This window comes from Balaenoptera borealis (assembly GCF_965194805.1).
Source record: "Balaenoptera borealis genome assembly, chromosome: 17".
Lineage (NCBI taxonomy): Eukaryota > Metazoa > Chordata > Mammalia > Artiodactyla > Balaenopteridae > Balaenoptera > Balaenoptera borealis.
This window is the reverse complement of record NC_138876.1, coordinates 38,068,096-38,092,243: the sequence shown is the minus strand read 5'-3', so window position 1 is coordinate 38,092,243 and position 24,148 is coordinate 38,068,096. Positions and strand designations below refer to the sequence as shown.

General features: G+C 43.5%; 1 protein-coding gene and 1 long non-coding RNA gene across 6 annotated transcripts in view; one reads left to right on the top strand and one right to left on the bottom strand.

The window, feature by feature from the left end:
- The window catches only part of MATN2 (matrilin 2), a 161,428-nt gene extending 137,280 nt beyond the window's left edge, over positions 1 to 24,148 (top strand). For 2 of the 5 annotated variants that reach the window (XM_082364257.1, XM_082364256.1), the window contains exons 11-19: positions 8,823 to 8,945; positions 10,206 to 10,343; positions 12,557 to 12,679; positions 16,488 to 16,901; positions 19,608 to 19,760; positions 20,808 to 20,879; positions 21,183 to 21,317; positions 21,697 to 21,795; positions 23,581 to 24,148. In XM_082364257.1, the coding sequence (XP_082220383.1) occupies positions 8,823 to 8,945; positions 10,206 to 10,343; positions 12,557 to 12,679; positions 16,488 to 16,901; positions 19,608 to 19,760; positions 20,808 to 20,879; positions 21,183 to 21,317; positions 21,697 to 21,795; positions 23,581 to 23,636 (1,313 nt within the window). In that variant the 3' untranslated portion in view covers positions 23,637 to 24,148. The remainder of the gene's footprint in view (positions 1 to 8,822; positions 8,946 to 10,205; positions 10,344 to 12,556; positions 12,680 to 16,487; positions 16,902 to 19,607; positions 19,761 to 20,807; positions 20,880 to 21,182; positions 21,318 to 21,696; positions 21,796 to 23,580) is intronic. The other 3 variants (XM_082364258.1, XM_082364254.1, XM_082364255.1) reach the window with 2 other exon arrangements.
- Positions 13,200 to 19,595, bottom strand: LOC309615200. Its single transcript, XR_014236623.1, has 2 exons — positions 18,757 to 19,595; positions 13,200 to 14,898 (listed from the first exon to the last, which is right to left on the bottom strand). It is a non-coding gene; the product is annotated as an uncharacterized lncRNA (long non-coding RNA).

Below are 24,148 nucleotides of genomic sequence, written 5' to 3'. Positions count from 1 at the left end.
TTCATTGGGAAACTTGTCAGTTGCCATAAACCCTAAGGTACTCTTGTTATGGTCTTGCTTCCCACTGCTGGACTGCCCCACACTGAGGAGAGGGCTGAGGTAGCATCCTTGCCTTGATGCCTGGAGACCCACTCCCAGGGCCAGGCCTGCCCCCTTGTGGGGCTCCAGAGATGGACCACCCTGGGAGGAGTCAGACTCAGGAACCCAGGGACTACCTTCTTCTAGCAAGTGGAGGGTGCTGATGGGGATCTGAGCCACAAGCATAGGGCACTGGGAATTTCGGTTGGGGATACTCCTACTGTGGCCACCAGAGGTGGGTGTGCAAAGGCCTTTTCCCACCTGATGCCTCCCAGCTTGACTTTGAAGGACAGAAGCAACCCTGAGCAGGGCAAGAGGAGTGTATAAGTCTGCTCAGGCTGCCATCATGAAATACTGTAGGCTGGGTGGCTTAAACAGCAGAAATGTATTGTCTCACAGTTCTGGAGACTGGAAGTCCAAGATCAAGGTGCCAGTATGGTTAGGTTCTGGTGAGAACCCTCCTCTTGGCTTGCGGATGGATGCCTTCTTTCTGTGTCCTCCCATGATAGAGAGAGAATAAGCTGTCTTGTGTCTCTTCTTAGAAGGGCACTAATCCCATCATGGGGGCCCCACCCTCATGACCTCAACTAACCCTAATCACCTCCCAAAGGCCCCACCTCCAAATACCAGCACATTGGGAGTTAGGGCTTCAACATATTAATTCGAGGGGAAACACAATTCAGTCCATCACAGAGAGTGAAGGGAAAAGACCACCTTTACCCTCGCATATTCACATTAGAGGTTTAACGCAACAGAAGGAAACTTAAAGATCTTTCCTTTCTTTTGTGGGAAACAGGCACAGGGAGAAAACTGGTGCCCTCAAGCTGGCCCTGGGGGTCAGTGACAGAGTCAGGACTAGAACTGGGGTCTTCTGACTTCAGGATCTCTTACCCAGTGTGAGATGCCCTTTAAAAGTACATCTCAGTTCAGCTGCTTCTGGTCTCTCTGAGAAAAAGCCTACACAGAGTTAGCAAACGAATGGCTGCTCCTAGTTTTACTACTTTAAAAAGCCAGCAAATGGTGTAATTCTATCTCTCGGCCTTGGTTACCCTCTTGGCAGGGGGCCACTGTGGCTTTCTCCCTCGGGTTGGGGTTGGTTTTAATAACCTCCTACGTGGAGCGCCAGACGCAGGATTGCTGTCTGTCATCGCCACAGAGGTGCGAGTCCTTGGAACACATCACCCCATGACTACTGCACCACAGACGTGCATGAGTCACCATGAGTCACGTGCATGTGGAATCCAGATGTGAGGAGCGCAGGCTGTATCAGTGTGTGGGGCTGTTAGACACGGGCCCTACAAACCTGTGCTATGTCCTGAAACTTCTGCTCACCTTGATCACAAATCGCAGACCCTATTCACGATGAGGGTTTAATTAATGTGTAGACCTGCCTCCTTACATGTAAAAAAAAGAGGATCCTTCTTTTACAGGGAAAATGTTTTCTTCCTGCACCCTGGGATTTCTCCTAATTCCTCTCATCCATTTCACTTAAATGATGGTTCCCGATCAAGTCTGTCCTCACTCTCATCTCTGGATTTGAGTCTAGGTACTTCCTTAAGCTCTTGGTTCATTGATTCTCAGTCTCCACAAGTATTTACCATGTACCTGCATTTTTGTGCTGGTCATATTGTGCTGGGCACTGGGCATCCCTGGGGTTGATGCAGGTTCCGTTTCTGCCCTGGCAGTGTTTAAAGTTTCTCAGGGAGGAAGGATATTAAAGATGGATCATCCATTCTGTGTGATGAGAGTCATGATATGGGAAGAAGAGGTGTCACAGGGGCGTGTGGCAGGGGGACCCTCACCTAGTCTAGAGAAAGTCTCCTGAGAAAGAGATGTTTGATCCAACACCTGGAGATTGATGGAGGGAGCTAGCCAGAGATGGAGGGTGTTATGGACTGAATGTTTGTGTCCTCCCCAAATTCATATGTTGAGAGTCTAACCCCCAAGGTGATGGTGTTAGGAGGTGGGGCCTTTGGGAGGTGATTAGGTCATGAGGGTGGAGCCCTTATGAATGGGATTCGTGCCCACAGGGCTCTCCAGCCCCTTCCACCATGTGAGAATACAGGAAGTCTGTGACCCGGAGGAGGGCTCTCACCCAGCCATGCAGGTACCCTGATCTCAGACTTCCAGCTTCCAGAACTGTGAGCAATACATTTCTATTGTTTAGAAGCCACTCGGTCTGTGGTATTTTGTCATAGCAGCCCGAAAGGACTAAAACGGAGGGGAGCAGTCTTCCCAGGCATAGGAAATAGCACATGCAAGCCCAGGGTCCAGAGAGTGAACTGAAGGAAGCTGAGTGTACTTAGTACTGAGTACTAAACATTGAGTACTGAGTACTAAGTACTGAGTGCTGAGTGTGAGAGGGAGACTGGAGAGAGGTGAGCCTGGAGAAGCCGCTGGGACAAATCACCTGCAACATTTAGTTACATTAAACTATTTAGAGACCCAGCCTCCCTGGAGAAAACCATTTTAGTTTGTCTTCTGAGAATCTACCAGTCTATCTGAGCAGACTCTGCTGACCCTGCTGGGCTAGGATGACCACTGGATGTGCAGCTGGACCAGGGAACATGGAGGTGATAGACTTGTGATCTAATCACGCCTCTGCCCCCAGCACAGCTGACACTAATCATCTCTGCAGGGTAAGGGGCCTTGTGAAAGTCACTTCCTCTCTGTGACCATCAGTTTCCTGGACTCTAAAGGAAGGAGTTGGACCACTTCATCCCCAGGGTCCCTTCCAGCCCGAGAATGAGGGTAGAGCCTGGCAGAGTAAGTGCTTCGTTAACACTTGCTGAATGAATGAATTCTCGGCGGGGTGCCCACCATTCTCCCCAGGCTGAAGGCACCCCATGATCGTGAGTCAGGGATGGTGGCTCTCTTTGCCTGTTGGGGAACCACTGAAGTGCTTTCCTAGTGGGAGTACCTTTGGCTCTGGGGAGAAGCTGACTCCAAGCTGGTTTCCAGACTTGGTGACTGGAGGGCAGCTAGAGCCTGTGGTCGGGGAGTTACCACGTGTAGTTCTTTAATTATGAGTGACCGGAATGTCCCTGATGTGCAGAAACTGGACATTTTGCTGAACAAATATGAATTGCGTTCTGCGAGGCTGGCACGTGGGAGAGAAAGGGGCGCCCAGCCGACCGCCAGCATCCCCACCACATGGGTTCTGATTTAAAACACCTGCACAAAACCCCTGGGCGGTGGATCTAGTTACCCTCAGTTTTCAGAGTAGAAAACTGAGGAAATGTTTCCTTGTACTCAGCAGGCGTTTGCTGAGGACCTGTTGTGGGCCAAGCATTAAGTTAGGTCCACAGAGAGGAGGGCAGATGCAGCCCGCGGTCCCCTGGAGGTCAGAGCCCGTGGGAGCGTAGTCCAGTGAGGAGGTGGGCACAGATCCAAAGCAACCACATAACTAACTGTTCAGTGACAGCTGTGATGTTACCAGAGGGGGCAGATGCCTGGTGCTTTGGGCCCTATGCCGGGGGGGTCTAGGAAGACATCTGGAGGAGGTGGCGGAGGAAGGAGAGGCAGAGGAACGGCTGTGCAGAGCCCTGTGTGGGGAGAGCTTCTGGCTTGGCACTGAGGTTCTGAAAGAAAGTACTCAGAGTTGGGGGAGCGTGGATGAGATGACGCAGCAGGGCAGGTCCCGCGAACCTCACCAACGATTCTGTGTCTTATCCAGACTCTTGGAAGCATTAAAGGATCTCAGGCAGAGGGAGGGAGTGATGTGAGCAGATTCACATTTTGGAAAGAGGACTTGGGCTGAGTCGGGGAGGATAGGCTGGAGGGGGCGGAAGTAGGTTTGTGGAGACCCCGTTAGCAGACGATATAGTAATAGCCCAAGAGAAAGACGATAGCATGTGGTTCATGATGGTGGAGGTGCAGAATCATCTGGACACTTGGGAAGGTCTCTGAACATAAGCTCTGGGTCCAGTGCCAGCATCTCACCCCTGGTGGTTTACTGGAATCATCTGTGGGGCTTTTAAAACATCTAGAAGCCCAGTCGGCACCCTGGACCCCCAGAAATAGAGATTATCTTACGGTGATTGATGCAACGTCCTTGGAGGACAATTTGAAAATATGTATCCAGTTGTAAATGTTCATTCCCTTTAACTAGGCAATTCCACTTCTAGATGTTTATCTTTCAGACATGCTTTCACATTGTACGCAAAACTACAGGCACACGAATATCCATTGCAATAACGTTTGTAATAGCAAAGCCTAGGAACCACCTAAATGCCCTTCCAATAAGAAACTGGTTAAATGAATCATGGTGCAGCCTTTAAAAATAATGCTGTAATGTGTCAAAGGTGAGCAAGAGGAGTACTTTTGTAAGATTTTTTTGTTTAAAGTTTATTCTATTTTTAGAATAAGTAAAAGGTTTTTACATGGTTTAAAAATCAGAACAATACGAAAAGACGTACATTAAGAAGTCTGGCTCCTATTCTTGCCCTTCCACCCATCCCCTACCTCCACTTCCCATCAGGAACGGGTAGTGGGCCGCCTCCAGGGCGGCCCCCAGCAATCCCCATCTCCTGAATTCACACACGTGTAGTCTCTCCTTCACTGTTGGTCTGTGTGACCAACAACATATGGCAATAACAATGGTATGTCACTTCTCCAGTTACGTTATCAGAGACACTGTGGCTGCTCTCTTGGGAGCTCTCTCTCACTTCTTGAATCACTCACTCTGGGGGAAACCATGTCGGGAGCAACCCTGTGGAGAGGCCCACATGGTGAGGAACTGAAGCCTTCAGGCAACCACCAGGGAGGAACTGAGGCCAGTGAATACATGAGTGAGCTCAGAAGCAGATCCTCCAGCTCCAGTCGAGCCTTGAGATCAATGCAGCCCCAGGGGACAGCTCGACTGCAGCTTCTTGAGAGACTCTGAGCCAGAACCTCCCAGCTGAGCCACTCGGGGATTCCACAACCTCAGAAACTGTGTGAGATAATACATGTTGCTTTAAGCTGCTAAGTTTTGGCATAACTTGTTTCGTAGCAACAGATAGCTAATATTCCATTTTTATTTGTGTATTATTTATCCTCCATGTTTCTTTGTGTGAATAAAGGCCAATACAAATATCTGTTTATATTTTTTCCCCTTTCCTTACACACACACACACAAAGTGGTGCACTGTATACCCTATTCTATGCCTTTTTTTTCTTCATTCAAGGATACTTATTGGAGATTTCTTCAAATCATTACATAGAGAACTGCCTCATTCTTTTTACAGCTGCTTCGTGTCTCATTGTATAGAATATTTATTCAGCTTGTCTCCTGAGTAGTCGTGGACACTTGGGTTGTTTCCCACTTTTCATTATTACAAACAATGCTGCCGTGAATAACTTGAAAGTATACCAGGGGCTTCCCTGGTGGCGCAGTGGTTAAGAATCTGCCTGCCAATGCAGCGGACACAGGTTCAAGCCCTGGTCCGGGAAGATCCCACATGCCGCGGAGCAACTAAGCCCGTGTGCCACAACTACTGAGCCCGCGCTCTAGAGCCCGGGAGCCACAACTACTGAAGCCTGCGAGCCACAACTACTGAAGCCCACGCGCCTAGAGCCCGTGCTCCACAGCAAGAGAAGCCACCGCAATGAGAAGCCTGCGCACCTCAACGAAGAGTAGCCCCCGCTCGCCGCAACTAGCCCGCATGCAGCAACGAAGACCCAATGCAGCCAAAAATAAATAAATAAAATAAATAAATATTTTTTAAAAGTATATCAAATTATTGATACACTTCATATGTGCCAGGGTATCTGCAGGAGGGAATTCCAGAAGTGAAGTTGCCGGGTCAAAGGTACATTTTGTACTTTTGGTAGATATTGCCAGATACCCCTCCATAGGGGAAGTCTGCCCTTAATATGTTTGAATTTTGAACGATGGGCCTGTTTTGCCTTTAAAATAATCTCTGCAAGTGACTGATGCTCACCAGAGGGTGAGAACCGCAGCTCTCCTCTCTCTTGATCAGATGCTCTAAGGGGGTGAGGAGGGGATAGGTTAAAAACCCAAACTGTCTACATGCTTTTAAAGCATGCACACCACAAAATTTCCAAACAGCTATTAGTACAAAAGCCCAGGAGAGCTCAGAAGCTGGGCTGGGAGCTCCTGGGATAGTCTGCAGCCAAGAGTGAATACGCCCCCTGAGAACAGGGGCTTCAGGCTCAGCAGGCTCCTGATAAAGGATAGCAGTGCCACTCTGCCTAGTACAGGCTCAGACCATCACGGCTCGGCGTGGGAGAACCTGGGGGCCGATGAGCTTTCAGGGCCCCTGCACCGAGACAATCACTCTTCAAAATTGCAGCCTGAGGTGGAGCTACGGAGACAGGACAGGGCATGGGGGAAGCTCCAGAAAGATGGCGGGTGGGCTTCCCTGGTGGCGCAGCGGTTAAGAATCCGCCTGCCAATGCAGGGGACACGGGTTCGAGCCCTGGTCCGGGAAGATCCCACATGCCGCAGAGCAACTAAGCCCGTACACCACAACTACTGAGCCTGCGCTCTAGAGCCCACGAACCACAACTACTGAAGCCCGTGCACCTAGAGCCTGTGCTCCACAGCAAGAGAAGCCCGCGCGCAGCAACAAAGACCCAACGCAGCCAAGAATAAAAATAATAAATAAACTTATAAAAAAAAAAATAGAAGGGGTGTGCTCAGGGGGTTCTGTCTGGATTATGGCTTGGCAAGACTGGACTGAAAGAGTTATGTATAGCTATTTTATTGCATTGGAAAATGGAGTATTCTTAATATAAATTCATGGTGAGGAAAAAAGTGCTCGCCTCCACAGCCAGCCAGCTGTCTGTATTATGGATCACTCAACTGCATTTCCACTCAACACTATGTGAGGGATTACCCCAAGCCATCGGGTGATGTTCTGCATTAATAATGAGTCTAGACTGTGCCCAGAGAAGTAAGTCATGTTCAGAGCAAAGAGGAAGGGGCAGCTCTGTTTTGACTCTCCTCTGCAGTTGTAATGTTAGTTGATATAATGCCTTCCCATTGTACGATTTTGGCGGTGCTTCTGCCCAAACGAAGACAAGCACAATTCCCTTCATGTTTGGAAGCTTACTTTAGAATATAGCAATGCAGTGTAGCTAGGGAAAACATTTATTTAGCTAGGGATTTATTATCAGAAAATTACATGTTTAATCTGGTGCTATCACTTATTAGCATTTGATGTTGGCAAGCCATTAATCTTCCCAAACCGTAGTTTCCCTAGCTAGTAAATGAGAATAACAACAGCTGCTTTAATTAACGCATAGGGTGGTTCTCAGGACTCCCTTCCAAAAAAAATACTGCAAAAATGTCTTAGAAAAAAGCGTATGGTCTGTGCCTGACTATAAAAGTGATTATGCACTTTGGAACATTTATTTAATAACCTCATGTCATATGCATTGTAGAAATTCTCCTCGATCTGAAATGATAGCGTTGACTCTCAGAATTATGTTTGGTTCTTATAAAAAATCACTTCCCACCTGTCCTCAGTAATGGGTTTTTTAAATATCAGCCTGGTTTTCACAGGTTCACAAACCAGCTCCCGCAGAAGCTGCCCCAGCCATGTGGACGGCAATGCCATTCTGCAGTTGCTCAGTCCTGTAACCTCAGAGTCACCTGTGACTCTTCTGTCATATCCATATGAAGATAAACTCTTTATATTAACCCATCAGCAAAGCTTGTAGGCTCTACCTTCAAAGCACAGGCACAGTCTGACCCCTCTCACCAGCCTGTCTGGGCCACCAGGATCAGTGCACTGGGTTTCTTCCAGCTCTCCGTGCTCCAGCCTTACCTGTGCCCCATTCTGTGCACGGTAGTCCTTTAAAAATAAAGTCAGTTCATGTCTCTCCACTGCTCAAAACCATCCAGTGACCCCTTCTTACTTAGATGCAACCACTGCCTGTGACTCCCACATGGTCTATCCCGGCTTATCACTTGCCTGGCCCCCTGGTCTCCTTACCTTTCCTGAAACGTGCCACACCCACTCCTACCACTGCCATTTGCAGATGCTGTTCTCCTTGGATGCTGTTCTTTCCAAACACTACGTATTCACTCATCTCTTTCTTCAGGGCTCTGCTCAGCGTCACCTTCTCTGACTGCAGCATGTAAAATAACAAGCCCTCCCTATGCCGCAAACCAGCGGGCACTCTATATCCCCCTTGTCCTGCTTTTCCCCATAGCACCTTCCCCATATAACATATATATTTGTTTGTCTGTCGTTTGTCTTGCCCCCTCTTTCCTCCCACCCTTGCCACCAAATGTAAACTTCACAAAAGCAGAAACTTGGTTTTATTCATTGTTACATCCCCAGACCCTAGAAGAGTACCTGACTCAGAGAGAAGGGACTCATGAAATATTCCACAACTCGGTGAACAAACGAATGAGTGACTGGATGGATGGATGACCAAAGTAGGACACATACATGCATACATAAGCAGATATGTAGATAAGCTGACATTATAGTTATATGATAATCAATAATGTGGAACTTACTAATATTTATAGGCCATTTTTATCTCTCCTTTTGTAACTTTTCCTTCCATGTCTTTTGTTCATTTTTCCTATGATCATATTGTTTTATTTTATGTGCTCTTTATATATTAAGAATTTTTGCTTATAGACATGCTTTCTATTTTGAAATGTGCCCTGTGGGATAAAGTACTGCTTTCATTTAAGGTGTCTGAAATGTCTTATAAGATTGAATAAGTAATGTATGAATCATTTCCTTTTTCTCTTTCTCTAATTCCAATTGGATTGTCAGAATTGGACTCTTGTGCTTTGGGGAACCATGGTTGTGAACATTCGTGTGTAAACACTGGAGGCTCTTTTGTGTGCCAGTGCTTTGAAGGGTATATACTCCGTGAAGATGGGAAAACCTGCAGAAGTAAGTTTTTATTGGAGTGGGCTCACATTACTGTATCTGACCTCTGCATGAAATCCACCGTACTGATCTCTGTGTATCAGTTACTCTCAAAAACTGATGCCACAAGACCACTAAATGTAATGTGGGATCCTGGATCAGAAAAAAAGGACTTTGGCTTAAAAACTAAGGAAATATAAATAAGCTATGGACTTTAGTTGATATTACTGTATCAGTAATGGTCCATTAATTGTTAACAAACATGTCACACTAGTAAAAGATGTTAATAATAGTGGAAACTGGGTATGGGGTTTATAGAACCTCTCTGTACTATCTTCAGTTTTTCTGTAGATCTAAAACTGTCCTAAATAATAAAGTCTATTAAAAAGAAAACAAACAAATGGACAAATGAAAAAAGTCAGTGCCAGAGCTACAACCAAAGGTGTTCATTTGTGCCCTGTGGAAAGAAACGACAGGTTGGCAGTGTGCTCTACTGGAAAGATGTACAGTCTGAAATCCAGTATTCTATCAGCTTCTAGCTCTGCCATTTATTAGCTGGGCAAGTTGCTTAACTTCTCTGAGCCTCTGTTTCTTTATTCTTAATTAGTATTGTTGTTGTTTCTGGTGGTGCAAATCCCTCTTAGAGACCACCTTATGATGAGGCCATTCTGTGTCTCAGAAAGCAAGGCCTCTTAGATGGGGCCAAGACACGTCTCTATATAGTCAAAGGGGGGTGTGTAACCCTGAGCAAATGATTCCCACCCCATCAGTCGTCTTTTTCTCAAGCTTCTCAAAAGTACTTTACAGAGAACACCTCATATTTCACATTTGAAGAAAAGATGGGTAACTGGAAGTATTTTTCTCATTTTTCAGAAAGGAAAGGTAAGGTTAAGTCATTCTCCAAAGTCATATGTCAGGGGAAAAGCCAAAATTAGATTTCAGTGCCACTAATCTAAACTGAGGTTTAATCTCCTAAGTAATCATACCAACAGTGTTTCCTTTCTGATATCACAAACTGCATCTGCAGAAAGCTGATGATGGCTTGCATATTTATGAGACACTGAAGTAGGTGCTGGTGAATGACGGCGGCGGTGATAGTGAGGAAGTTGGGAGAGTGAGCCCGAATTAGAGCCGCTGAACTTCATCCTCAGTTTTACCTTCCTCCCCACGGATCACTGAGCTCAGGTGGCCCTGGAGTCCAGTGGCTGAGATGGATGGAAATTTGCAGGTGAAGCCCAGGGAAAATTGATGCTGGTAACATTTAACTTGCTCTGCTGTCCTCAGGGAAAGATGTCTGCCAAGCAGTAGACCACGGCTGTGAACACATTTGCGTGAACAGTGGTGAGTCGTACATCTGCAAGTGCTTGGAGGGATTCCGACTCGCTGAGGACAGGAAACACTGCAGAAGTAAGTGGCTTCAAGGTAGAGGCGGACTTTTCCATCTGTGGGTCTTGGACAGTTGGAGAACTTCATTAAGCATTGAAAGTCTTCCTTTATAATCAATGTCACTATTGTAAGTTCCTGCCTTGGGTGCTCTGAAACTGTTGTGCTAGTGATCAGTACAACAGACCCTTAGTTCTTCAAGAATTTCTCAGTCAAGGTCCTGAGTTGTCAGGCTCTTCGCTGCTTTTCACTTTCTCCCAGCTGTAGGCCCTTTCCACAAGAGTTGTGTGGATGTCCAGAGCCTAGCACGGTGCCTGGCTAGTCATTGGGTGGGATTAGAATCTCTGCCAGCAATCTCTATAAGGATCAAAGAATAGTTATACTGCTATTTTTTCTTGGCAAACCTTATAAGTAAGGGCAGAAGGTGCGAGAAGGGCCGAAAGGATTTTCTGTGAGTCTTGTTTATCCGTTCTGTCATTTGCTTCTGTAGGTCACTCAAAACAGATGCTGAGTTTACTTAGAAGATATATTGGTCAGGGTTCTCCAGAGAACCAATAAAATGTATGTGTACGTGTGTGTGTGTGTGTGTGTGTGTGTGTGTGTGTGTATAGATCGATAGATAGGGAATCTGTAGGGCAGGCTGGCAGGCTGGAGACCCAGGGAAGAACCGATGTTGCAGCTGTAATCCAAAGGCAGTCTGGAAGCAGAATTCCCTCTTCCTTTTGGGGAATTCAGTCTTTTTTTTCTCTAAAGGTCTTCAAGATAAGGCCCACCCACAATATGGAGGATAATCTGCTTTACTCAAAGTCTCCTGATTTAAATGTTAATCTCATCTAAAAAAAAATACCTTCACAGCAACATCTAGACTGGTGTTTGATGCAACAACTGGGCACCATAGCCTAGACAAGGTGACACATCAAGTTAACCATCACAGCCCCCAACAGAAGAGACAGGGTTGGCCAAGCTCAGTGAGGTGGGCAGTAGACAAGAACAAGGTGGAGATTTTTCCTCCACTGTGAGATTCTGAGCTGTTAATCCCTGCTTTGGGGGATCTTGACACTGTCCACTTGCTTTTGTGATACTCTGCTCTGGTGGGCAGGATGTTCCTTTTTTAGTTTAAAAAAAAAAATTCACTTGCTGTTGAGGTTGATTTGGGGGAATATCCTCATGGATTCCCGAAATAACTGGGGGCCTCCACAGGTCAACCTTAGTGGGGTTGGGGAGAACTCATTCCGCATTCTTCTGCCAGAAAGAGGGGCTTCTACTGTTAGTGAGAAGTTCTGTCTGAAAAACCGATTCCTGGGATGCCCGTGGGTCCGTGGCCTGACTCTGCAGGGCTCCCTACACTAGCCTATGTTTTGCCTTCACAAGGTGGTGTCCTTCTACGGAGCCCATGGCTACAGTTCTGCCCATTATGTCTGCCTGAGCCATTTGTTCTTGCTTCTCTTTCTGTAAGCATGGGCATACATGTGCATCATTTCTTCGTTCAACATATTTTTTGCTCAATAAGTTGAGCTATTGTACACAATTGTACACAAGGCACAACTTCTTCCTCTGAAATTTGATTGCTAAATCAAATCCCACCATTCCCACTTCCAGAGGGATCTGTAGTCACTGATTCCAATTTTGTAGGAAGCTTCTCCTTGTAGGGAGCTAATGACAGAAAAGAACCAGAGAACCAAAGGCTTTCATGCCGCGGAGGAGGACTACTCAGGACACATCCTGCTTCAGCTGTGTCATCAACTGGTTGTATGACCTTGGGCAACTCTGTGAAACTTCGTTTCTTCATTTATACATTGGGTATAATTATCCCTGCCCTCCTCTTTCCACAGGACGTTGTGAAGATTAAAAGGCTGTAACTACTTTGGAGAGTTAAAAGTATCTCACACATGAAAAATGTTAATCAGACAATTAAAACTGAAGCGTTTGGGATGTCTATGGGGAAAAATCAGTAGCTTGGGAAAATCAAAACTCAAAGCACATCGAACAATTCTAAAAATTAACAATAAATCCAGGACACCTGATTACCCATCTCACCATTCAGTTTCATGGGAACTAGAGCTTTCTGAGAGGAGGAGGTTTCCTTTACCATGCCGTATCCTGAGTATTAGACTGAAAAGGGAGATGTTATAGAGGAAGTTTGACCGAGATTTTTTTTAATGGATTATTTCTATGATCTGTCCTGACATGACTGTTCAACCCAGCTCATTTCTACATTGATGAGGTTGCTTAACTTCCTACATTACCCTCAGGGAAGGATGTCTGCAAATCAACCCACCATGGCTGTGAACACATTTGTGTTAATCGTGGCAGTTCTTACATCTGCAAATGCTCAGAGGGATTTATTCTAGCTGAGGATGGAAGACGGTGCAAAAGTAAGTGATCTCAACTTGGTTTTCTACCTTAATTTGGTTTGGGAGCAATTGCTTTTTGGAGTATTTGCAGGAAATAAATCCCTCACCTCTGCTTCTACCATAGACATAAATGTGTATGCATAGATACAGAATGGGGAAGAGAGAGCCTAACTGAACCTATGAAAAAACTTCTGGTTTTAGTTGACAGTAAGTTCACTATCAGCTAAGAGGCTAGAATGATCCTAGCTGAATAAGAATATCTGGAATGAGGGAGGTAAGACTTGTGCTTTTAAACTTAAAAAATAATACCTCTAAAGTAGCAGAAAAAATCTTGAGTTATTTTATAATCTCAGAGTAGAGAAGAACTTTCTAAACATGACATGAAACATAAAAGCCATAAAAGAAAAAAAAGGGAAAATGTATAGTGAGAGATTAAAGCTACCATACATTTTTTTTACCTGTTATCAGAGTTCAAAAATTTTGATGATTCCTTATATTGGCAATGGTGTGTGTGTGTGTGTATATATATTTTTTAAAAAAAAAATTTTATTTATTTATTTATTTTTTGGCTGCACTGGGTCTTAGTTGCAGCACGCAGGATCTTCATTGCCATGTGCGGGATCTTTTAGTTGTGGCACACGAACACTTAGTTGCAGCACGTGAACTCTTAGTTGCGGCATGTGGGATCTAGTTCTCTGACTAGGTATCAAACCCAGGCCCCTGCATTGGGAGCATGGAGACTTTAGCCACTGGACCACCAGGGAAGTCTCCAGCAATGGTATGTTGTAATAGGCAATTGTAAATTTATCACTAGGCATCTGAATTGGTACAACTTTTAGGAGGGCAATTTGGCAATATTTTAAAGGCAGTTCCAGTTCTAGGAGTTTATCCCACAGATAAGTGCATGTGTTCTTATCACATAAGAACACATAGCCATATTTAAAGGGATGTTTTGTGCAGCGTTATTTGCAGTAGCAAAAATGGGAAATAAGGTAAATGTCTATCCATAAGATACTGATTAAATAAATGATGGTACATCTATACAATAGAATACTATACAGCTGTTAAAAGGAATGAAGCAGCTCTAGATGTATCCCCAAGATATTTTAGGTGAAAAAAGCATGGTGCTGAATGGTTTTTATAGTATGTTACCATTGATGTATTTTGCAAAAGGCTCTCTCTAACCTATATTCTCTCTCTCAATATAGATATAGCTATATAGGTAGATGGAGATATATAGATATAGATACCCTTTGTAGTGTTTGAACTTTGTTCCATGTGCATGTAATATTTTTTTTAGAAAAAAAATAAAGAAAAAGGATAGAGACAAGATTTAGAAAGCATCATGGTGGGGAAGTTCAATACGATGTCAAGTGAAAAATAAAGGAAGATCTATGTAGAAAAAAAGACTTGAGGTACCTTTCAAATACCAAACTGACAATCTCCTCACCCATTATTTATATGACACTCCCCCCAGACCCCAGGGAAAGAAAGGACATCGGGGAGAAGCTACAGCTGAGTATGAGGACAAAGACACTTTGTCTCAGAGAAGCTGTGTGATTAATTAGTTAAGATCATGAGCTTCGACAGACCTGGATTTGAACCCCCTATTCATACATTTGTGTGACCTTGGAGAAATTATTTAACTTGAGTCTCAGTTTCTTCATATAATATGAAGATAATACCTCACAGAATCGTCATGAGGAATACATGATATCATGATTTAAAAGTGTTTAGCCCAGTGCTGGCACATTCCAATTGCTCGACAAATGATGGCTACAAATGTAATCATCAACAGCAGAGCTGTCTACAGATGGGGCTTCAGTGGTGAAGTGATGAGTTCCTCATCAGGAGAGGTGTTCAGGTCCAGGCTGAATGAATGGCTACTGGGTAGGGATGCAGTAAAGATGTGAGCAACAGGGGTGGCTGGACCAGTGGCTTTTAAAGGTCTTGTCCAACCCTGAAATTCTGGAACTCTGTGAAAATTAAGTTCAGAAAGCAAAACACTGCTCCGTTCCAGTCTCATTGACTTAACTACCAAAAGAAAACATCCAAGGAAAGCTGAGTGACCTTCCTGCAAACAAGTAGCCAGCAAGAGGGACTGTCATTCTCCCTGGATCTGAAAGTGAGAGTCTGGCACCTCTCACCCTGATGCTCTTCCACTCGACCTAGGATTCTTGTTTCCTGGCGAAGCCTTCTACACCCCTCTATGCATGGAGGCTGCAGGTGTTGGTTTCATTCTGTAAGAAAAGAGTATATGGGGAAGAAGAGAAAACAGATTCACTGCTGGAAAATTATTTCACTATTTCTGAAATCTGCTGGAGAGTCACGTGCACACTCCTTGAGATTCAGGCTATGAATGTAAATGAAGCTCTGAATTGGCCTTTTCCTCTCATTAATAACAGATCAGTAGGTTGGGTAAAGAGGACAAGCATTGAATGAAGAAAGAGAGGAACCCAACTCTTCCAACACACACACACACACACACACACACACACACACACACACAAAATTACATTAGCGTATTAGTTAAGCCCAGGAATAGAAATATTTTTGCATGTGTGTCTTTACTTCCTAATATTGCTGTGCTTCATTTTCAAATATTAGACAGCTGCTTGATATGTAAAAGGGAATGTATATTGCATAGACTGTTTGAAATGAGATCATTCATTTGGAATCTGTAAATTTTTCTTATGCAGCCCTAAATAACAAAAAAACCTCTCCACACCCAGTTTGCTTACGTATTTGCATAAAGCTTTTACTGTCACCCATCTGAGTTGCTTGGAAAACTTCCATATAGATAAAGAATTCACAGTGATAATTCATTTTAAAACTTTAAAAGGTCAATAGGGGGGAATTCCCTGGCAGTCCAGTGGTTGGGACTCCGTGCTTTCACTGCCGAGGGCCCAGATTCGGTCTCTGGTTGGGGAGCTAAGTTCCCACAGGCTGTATGGCTCAGCCAAAAAAAAAAAAAGTCAATAGGATACTAACGGGTGTGCTACCCAATGGACACCACCTCCTTCGTTTATTCTGTCAACAAGTATTTATTTAACAACTATTGTGTGCCAGGTATTGGAGGTACAGAAATTAATGAGAAATGGCTCCTGCTGAGGAGGAACTGGCAGACGGGAGGAGGACACTGACACATAATTAACTAGCCGTTGTACTGTGTGGAACACTGCACAGAGTACATTGGACTGTAAGCAACGTGGTGTCAGGGAGTTTGCTTTGGTCACTGTTGCAATCCTGCTGCACTGACTGCCTTACACAAAGCAGGTGCTCAATAAACAATGTTTTGTCGACTAAATTAGTCGTGTTAGGGCTACACAGAGAGTAACTAAGACAAGCTGAGTTACTAGGAAATCTCCCTGGAAGAGGTGATGGCCGAGCTGAACTGGAAGACTTTCCAAGTCTGTTGTCTGTCAGATGCCAGCACCGGGGTGGTATCACCCGCCTGGAGTAAAGTTATTGGAATCTTTTGGGTGCTGTCAGACCCTTCAGAGTACTATACACACAGTCCCTCCCAGACCTGGCTGCCGGTGACCCAGGGTACAGCGTGGACCTGGTTTCCAATTTGTACATCTGCTGTGTGTTTTTGCTTGTGGAAAATACTACTTTTTAACAATTTGACAAGCCGCATATAAAGGCAATTCTGAGCATTACTGTTGCTCGTTACTCTCCCTACACTGTCTGTCCTGTGTATTATGTAAAGAATAAAGGTGGCTCTCCCAAGTGGTTATGCCTCCAGTGGAAGCACAGTCTTCTTCTCCTCTTGTGCATAAGTGATTTTTATCATTTAACTAGCTCAACTTTCCTTTCATTCCTGTAGGATGCACTGAAGGCCCAGTTGACCTGGTCTTTGTGATCGATGGATCCAAGAGCCTCGGAGAAGAGAACTTTGAGATTGTGAAGCAGTTTGTCACTGGAATTATAAATTCCTTGGCAATTTCCCCAAAAGCCGCTCGAGTGGGGCTGCTCCAGTATTCCACGCAGGTCCGCACAGAGTTTACCCTGAGAAACTTCAGCTTGGCCAAAGACATGAAAAAAGCTGTGGCCCACATGAAATACATGGGCAAGGGCTCTATGACTGGACTGGCTCTGAAACACATGTTTGAGAGAAGTTTTACCCAAGTAGAAGGGGCCAGGCCTCTCTCCGCACGGGTGCCCAGAGTGGCCATCGTGTTAACAGATGGACGGGCTCAGGATGATGTCTCCGAGTGGGCCAGTAAAGCCCAGGCCAATGGTAATATGGGATGGAGGTGTGGTTTACACCACTCAAGGTTCGGGTTTCTTAAACTCACTTGGTGTTCACATGGGGCCACAGGAGTGAGATTCTTTGAGCAGACAGAAAGGCTTCCTGTCACCACTGTTACACACCTTTACTAAACTGCCACCTAGTGGCCTTAAAGGCACCCCACAGGAGTTAAAGGACTCGGGAAGGATACGAAAATCTTGCAGACTGGCAGGTTGGTCTACACACAGACTATACCTGAGTAATCATCTACTGTGATTTACTAGCCAGGGTGTGACCGCCAGAGCAGAGAATCAATCCTGCACGTGCTATTTAACCAGAGAAATACACAACAGTTCCGACACTGGTCTGGTTGCTTCAGAATCACCTGAAGAGCTTGATAAAAATAGACTCCTGATAGGAAGAACGCTTACCAATACTTTTCTTTTTTAAGCAGTGCTTCCAGTGAACACTCTGGGAGTGCAGTAGCCTTAGGACAGCGAATACTCGTGTGTGTTTGCAGGAGGCAAAATTTAACTTTTGAGAAAATCAAAATGTCACACAAGATCATGACTCTAAACTCTTGCTGCTCAGTAGAGCTCAGCCTCTTCTCTGAGGTTTGTCTGACTCCATGTATAACGCAGGGGGCATTTGAGGTGACTTCATTTGTGTATAGATGTCAAGTGTGGCGGGGGAATATAGCTCTTGACGAAAGGAAACCCAAAAGCTATGATGGTTGGTGGAGAGAGCTTGAGGGAAAGTGTCTGGATCTCCCTTGGGGAGATGAGAAAGCTTGAGGCTGTGAAGCAGTTTGCTTGAAAGCTGCTTTCTTTAAGAACTTGTCGAGGGCACATTGCTTCAGCAGGTCCTATAAGAGGGAAAGGATATGTACCAACCAGGGCTTCATCCAAGACGTTATGGACTCAGTGCCTCCATCAGGCATGGAATACAGTACATGTGTGACCAGCCCTTGCTGAGTGAATGAACAAAGGATGAAAGTGCTGGCAGTAGCATTGGTGAACTCCGTTCCTGCTCACAGAAAGGCTGGTTCACGTCAGCATTCAGTCACTCTCTTCACAGAGGAGGCCGTTTTATTGATATTGCTTACGTCACTCTTTTCTTCTGAACCCAATAGAGTAGGAGCCACAAAAAGTGTCCTGCCTGAATCATCTGGGTGGATTGTAGAACTGGCTGCTCACACCCAGTTCCCCTGCTTCTAGACTAGCTTACCTGAGCCTATGTCAAACCCACAGACCCCTCTAACCTGCATTCTTAAAATGTATAGGGGAAAGCACCCTGTCTCCAAAGACAGTTGTCAACCCTTTTATTTGTCTCACTGAAGCCAATCTACCTTACTCTTACCCACTCAAATTTCCACGAATCCTCCAAAGACAGGTGGTGGAAGAAACAGATGTTTACTTGGTTCTTGAATCAACAAGATTTATCTGAAGTGACATCCTCTAATGAATTTAATTACTGCTATGTATAGCTAACACAATCTTAAAATAGTAGTTATCCTTTTTAGGAAGTTGTGCATAAAGTCACTGGGCTCTCAGACAAATATGCTGAACTTGGCTGTTGACCTGACATAGACTTTAGAACGAGGCCAACTCTTGCCCTTTGGCTTAAAGAGCCATTTTTATGTCCATTTAAAAAAAAAAATCTAGTCTAATGAATTAGCCAGAATAAGATACCTGCTGAAAATCAAGCAGAACTTAAGTTCTTATTATGTTTTACTTTCAAATGAAGGGGATATTGCGGAAGGGAGTCTAATGATTAATTTTGTTTAGAAAAGCTTTTGGAACAATCTCATATGCCTCTTGGAATCTAAGGTTGATACTTGGGTTTGTTCTTTTTTCTGACTTACTTTGGGGATTTCCACTGGTCTGCAGATTCTCCTTTTCAGCTTAGCACCTCCTCACAAGGCTTTGTCCTCCCAAGATGGGTGGGCAGAATCCAGCTTCACTTGGCCGCAGGTCACTTAAAGTTCCTATCTGTACCTCTGAGAAGTAGAAACTAGGTTACAAGGTCATAAACTGACCTGTTTCTTAGAATTCTCCCAGAAGAGATTCTCATTTAGCAAGCAAGCCATAAGGTAGTGCCCTTTTCTACTTTACCCACAAGGCTAATTCAGGGGAAAGTTGAAGATTTGTTAATGACCTTGTCCAGAGCTGAGCAACAGGTTGGTGGTCTAGCTCCCCAACCTCTCCTTCATGCCTCACCTTCCTCTCTTGGATCCCTGTCTTTTGCTCACAAAGCCAAAATTAAAATGATGCAAAAGTAAAGGGAGGTTGACATGGACCCCTCAAATCACACCACTTGTTAATATCTAGCTGGCTTTGGGTGCAGTACACACAACTTCCAGATCCTGGGAATACAACTCTAACTACTGTGGTTTTTTTTAATTTAAGTAAAGTTGGTTTACAATGTGGTGTTAGTTTCAGGTGTACAGCAAAGTGATTCACATTATATATATATCACATATATATTATATATAATCACAGATTATTCTTTTCCATTATAGGTTATCATAAGGTATTGAATATAGTTCCCTGTGCTATACAGTAGGACCCTGTTGTCTATTTTATATATAGTAGTGTGTATCTGTTAATCCCAAGCTCCTATTTTATCCCTTCCCCCCCTTTCCTCTTTGGTAACCATAAGTTTGTTTTCCATGTCTGTGTAACTACCCTGCTCTTAATTTGCTCTGTTCCTTAGGTGTAACCATGTATGCTGTTGGGGTAGGGAAAGCCATTGAGGAAGAACTACAAGAGATTGCCTCTGAGCCCACAGAAGAGCATCTCTTCTATGCCGAAGACTTCAGCACGATGGGCGAGATAAGTGATAAACTACGGAAAGGCATATGTGAAGGTACTATAGCTTATGTCTAGAAGAGACCTTAGCAAACACAGCAGCACGTGAATGAGAAATTCTCAATCCATTCCTTCAAAGTGCTCAAAAAAGTGCCTCCCTTGTAGGCAGGGCCAGTGAAGCCCAGAAACACTAAGCACAAAAAGTGGAATAGGGGAGAGGGAAGACAAAATAATAGCTAACGTTGCTTGAGCACTTGCTCTGTACTGAGCAGTGTGGTAAGTGTTCTGACACATGGCAAAATTCTTAATCCTCACAAAAACCCTATGGAGATGATCACGAAACTAGAAAAAACCATTATATGAATCAGGAAAGCTGATGCACAATTTTGGGATACACCTGTAACTAGAGTGGAAAGGGATGGTAGTCCTTCCAAGCTCACTGATGAAAATTTAAAGAATGCCCTCTTGCACGGACTACTTGTTTACAGAACATTAAACTGCCGTTTAGAATTTAGATTTTCTTACGCATAGGAGCCCCTTGTGCTTTTCTCCAGTTCACTGTTGTGCCGGGTGTCCTTGCATATAGCAGTTCTCACCATTTTTTCTTTTATTCCTGTCCCAGCTTCAGTCGCCAGTAAAATCCCAAAGTGATGTGTCTTATTCTTCCATAGGAAAGAGCAATGGGATGAAAGAGGCCAGGAAGGGAAGGCCTTTCAGATTTCTAATGCAACTTGGTAATGTTCTGCCTTTAAGCTCTTTCATTTAAGCTGAAACGCCTCAAATGGAGCTGCTGCCACTGCAACTTAATCCTTGGACACACTTAATTTTTTTTCCCACCCTACCTTCTAGACGTAACATTTTGGGGGATATTCTTAAGATGCATTTAAGGGATCCAAGCTTCTCTTACTAAAGAGAACTGCCCTAGAAAGGTCTTAGATTATCGGGGGAACCAAGTGCTTTTGTGAATCGGTGGTGTTACCAAATCAAACCAGAACATCCTGGGTGGTGGCAGGTAGGTAAGGAGTTGGTCTGGGACCAGTTTTCTAAAGAACACATGCGCCCATGTGGACAAGTGTCACTCTTTTGGTCATCTTTTACCTCTCAGCTCTGGAAGACTCTGATGGAAGACGGGATTCCCCAGCAGGGGAACTGCCAAAGAGGGCCCACAAGCCAACAGGTACATTTTTTAAAAGCAGTATTTTTAGAATCTTTGGTTGATGCTTTGCACCATGGTTTCCCCACAGACAAAAGTTGTTCCATCACACAGGAAACATTTACTCTACACTTTTTTAGCCATAGTTGGTAATAGCCTCTCTGCTGACAGTCTTTCTGCCATAGTATGTCCCAAAATAAAGCTATGTACCCCATTCTATGTACCCCATTCTATAAGTACCAAGTACCTTACTCTGACAGTTGATGGCTGTATTATAACCACAACCATGTTAAACAGGTTTGACTTCAGTTTTCTTTTTCTTTACAGAATCTGAGCCAGTCACCATAAATATCCGAGACATACTTTCCTGTTCTAATTTTGCAGTGCAACACAGATATCTGTTTGAAGAAAACAATCTTGCACGGTCTACACAAAAACTTTTCCATTCGACAAAATCCTCAGGTAATTCCAAGTAAAATATTACTATAGGGTAATTTGCTATCAGCCTCTCAATTTGCCAACAAACTCAGCTTAAGGGAGGACAGGAAAGGAGGAAGTAGGAAGTAGGAGAGGGGGAAAGAGAAGAACTTAAGAAAAATGAGAACTAAAAAAATAAACTAAAAGAAAGTGGAGTAGTCTTCCCGCAGTCCACAAAAAAGGGCACTTCCAGCATTGGAAGCACATACAGCCCTTTCCTGGTATTTACTGGATCTGGCTGCATGGAAAAAGTTGAACATTTCTTTCATTATGGTTTCCTTCATATGCTGATTCAGTCCTACTATTACGAGTCTGGGAAGTTTGGTGGGTTATAGAGGTGAACACTTTCCATCTGCTTTCTTAGGAAGTCCTTTGGAAGAAAAACACAATCAATGCAAATGTGAAAACCTTATAATGTTCCAGAACCTTGCAAATGAAGAAGTAAGAAAATTAACACAGCGCTATATCCTTTTCTAATGTTATGCTTCTGTATGGAATGCAAAGAATATTATCACAACTTCAAAAAATTCTATATATGGGTATGTATCAAATGAAGTCATTTCCATAAAGTCAAGAACAGTGAACTCCAAGAAAGGCTTTTTCTTAAGCAGACTGATAGGTGCTTGAGAGCCAAGGGCAAGCCAAGCTTCCGGCACAGGTCAGGCACTTAGCTGCTATCTGCGGTTGGTTCTAGGAGGTTTAGCAGTTAAGGCCAGTCAGCCAGTCAGTATGCAAAGTAAAGACAAGACAGACTTATTTAACTCCTTCTCTGCTGGGAGGAAATGAAAGCTATATACCAGATCTGAAGTGCATTTAAGATACAGTGCGTATAGGCAAAGAATTAATGTAGAATGAAGAGGTTTCAAAGTCTTTTACCTAAACTCCAAACCCTTCCTTTGGTCCCAAGCCACACTGCGGCCACATCTGGTCAGTGTGTAGGTTCTAGAGGACTGGGGTGGGGTTTTGTTTGGCAGCAGGGATCTTTTATATCAGCACTCTAAGATGAAACATTCTACCAAGGGAACAGCAGGATCCAATGATTCATTAATACAATTATTACAAATAAAAGGGATGCTTTGGGATAATGGAGAAATGAGGATTCAGTGCTTTTATACACTGAACACCCTGCCAAATGCTCTGAATTTAAAATTATAGTAAGCTTATTAAAGCTGCCTGATATCTAGCTCAATATGCATCAACTAGTCTAAAGGGAAACGGTTTAATTCTGAATTATTTCTGTGCAAATGGGTTTATAAAATAAAGAACAGCATATAGCCATTCCCTCTCTGAAAACCAGAAATATGCTCCATAAAGTAAAGTAAAATAATCTGACAGTGTTTAATATAGGTGATGAATCCAGGCTCTCATTCTGCCATTGAGGGAGCAGGTGGAGGGTATTAAGAAGCTTCAGGAAGGAAGACAAATGTTTATTCTAATGCTCCTCTGCTCTGCCTTTTCCCAGCCCACCTCGGAGGGTTTACTTCACAAGAGAATAAGGAAGTTATATATAAAAGAGAATAGGTTGGGACTTCCCTGGCAGTCCAGTGGTTAAGACTTCGCCTTCCAATGCAGGGGTGCAGGTTCAATCCCTTATCAGGGAGCTAGGATCCCACATGCCTCGCGGCCAAAAAACCAAAACATAAAACAGAAGCAATATTGTAACAAATTCAATAAAGACTTTAAAAACGGTCCACATCCAAAAAAAGAAAAAAAAAAAAAATCTTAAAAAAAAAATTAAAAAAAAATTAGAAGAGCATAGGTCAGAAGTCTTCAAGGCTGCTACACTTTGGTCCTATCATCATTGGTGAAAACTCCTCATCTTTCTTCATCTCTTCTGATGTCATCTTACTTTCCAAGGCCTAATCCTTTTGTTTTCTTCTCTTCACCTCATTCCCAACATTATCAGTTTGGCTTTGAGAGGTGTGCTATGGCAAATTAATTTATAAGCAACAGGAGTGTGAGTAGAATTAAAATTTTTAAAAAGAAAAATTTGAACTGAACTATCTGGCTTTAAAAAAAAAAAGAGTATTTAACCCCATACAGATTTATAGTCTTGATAGCATGTGCTAATAAGTTACTATAAACTTATAAGTCAGAATTTTAAAATACTTAACAGAAATGGGAAAAAAAAAAACCCCAAAAGCCTTGGATTTTTCAGGACACAAATTCTTATGTAGATAAATCAAGTTGATTTGAATGTAAATAAATACAGGCCATTCAGATTCCTCTTCCTTAATTTGAGATTTACTAGAAGAAATGACACAGAGAATGGAAGCCCTAGAAAATCGCCTGAGATACAGATGAAGATTCAAAATGATACATGTATTTGCACGTCATTGTATCAAGGATTACAGTGAAACAGTTCAGAGCCCCAAAAGCTCAAGCTATCATTAATTCTGTAAGGTTGTAAACTAAAACATAACTAGTACTGAGAAAGCTGGTTTGCTATAGAACAAAGGCAAAAAGTACACACTAACTTGTATAAATTCATTGAGAAAAAAAAAATCTTTCAGAATCCTAAAATGAGTTTATCAAGTGAGAACAAATAAGCTATGCAAGATATTCTGTAATATACTGTGGACACATCTGCTTTTGCCTTGTTCTGCCTTAGTGTTGCAATCTCATTTGACTACAAAATAAAGTTTGCACAGTCTTACTTCCATAGAACACTGGCCATGGGAAAGCTATTTTTTTTTTGTATTGGACTTTACCTTGATATATGTATATGGATGTATGCATAAAGTCATAGAACATATGTACTGTGTAACAAGTTTGATTTTTTAATACAATATTAAAATTCACTTCAGAGAATGGTA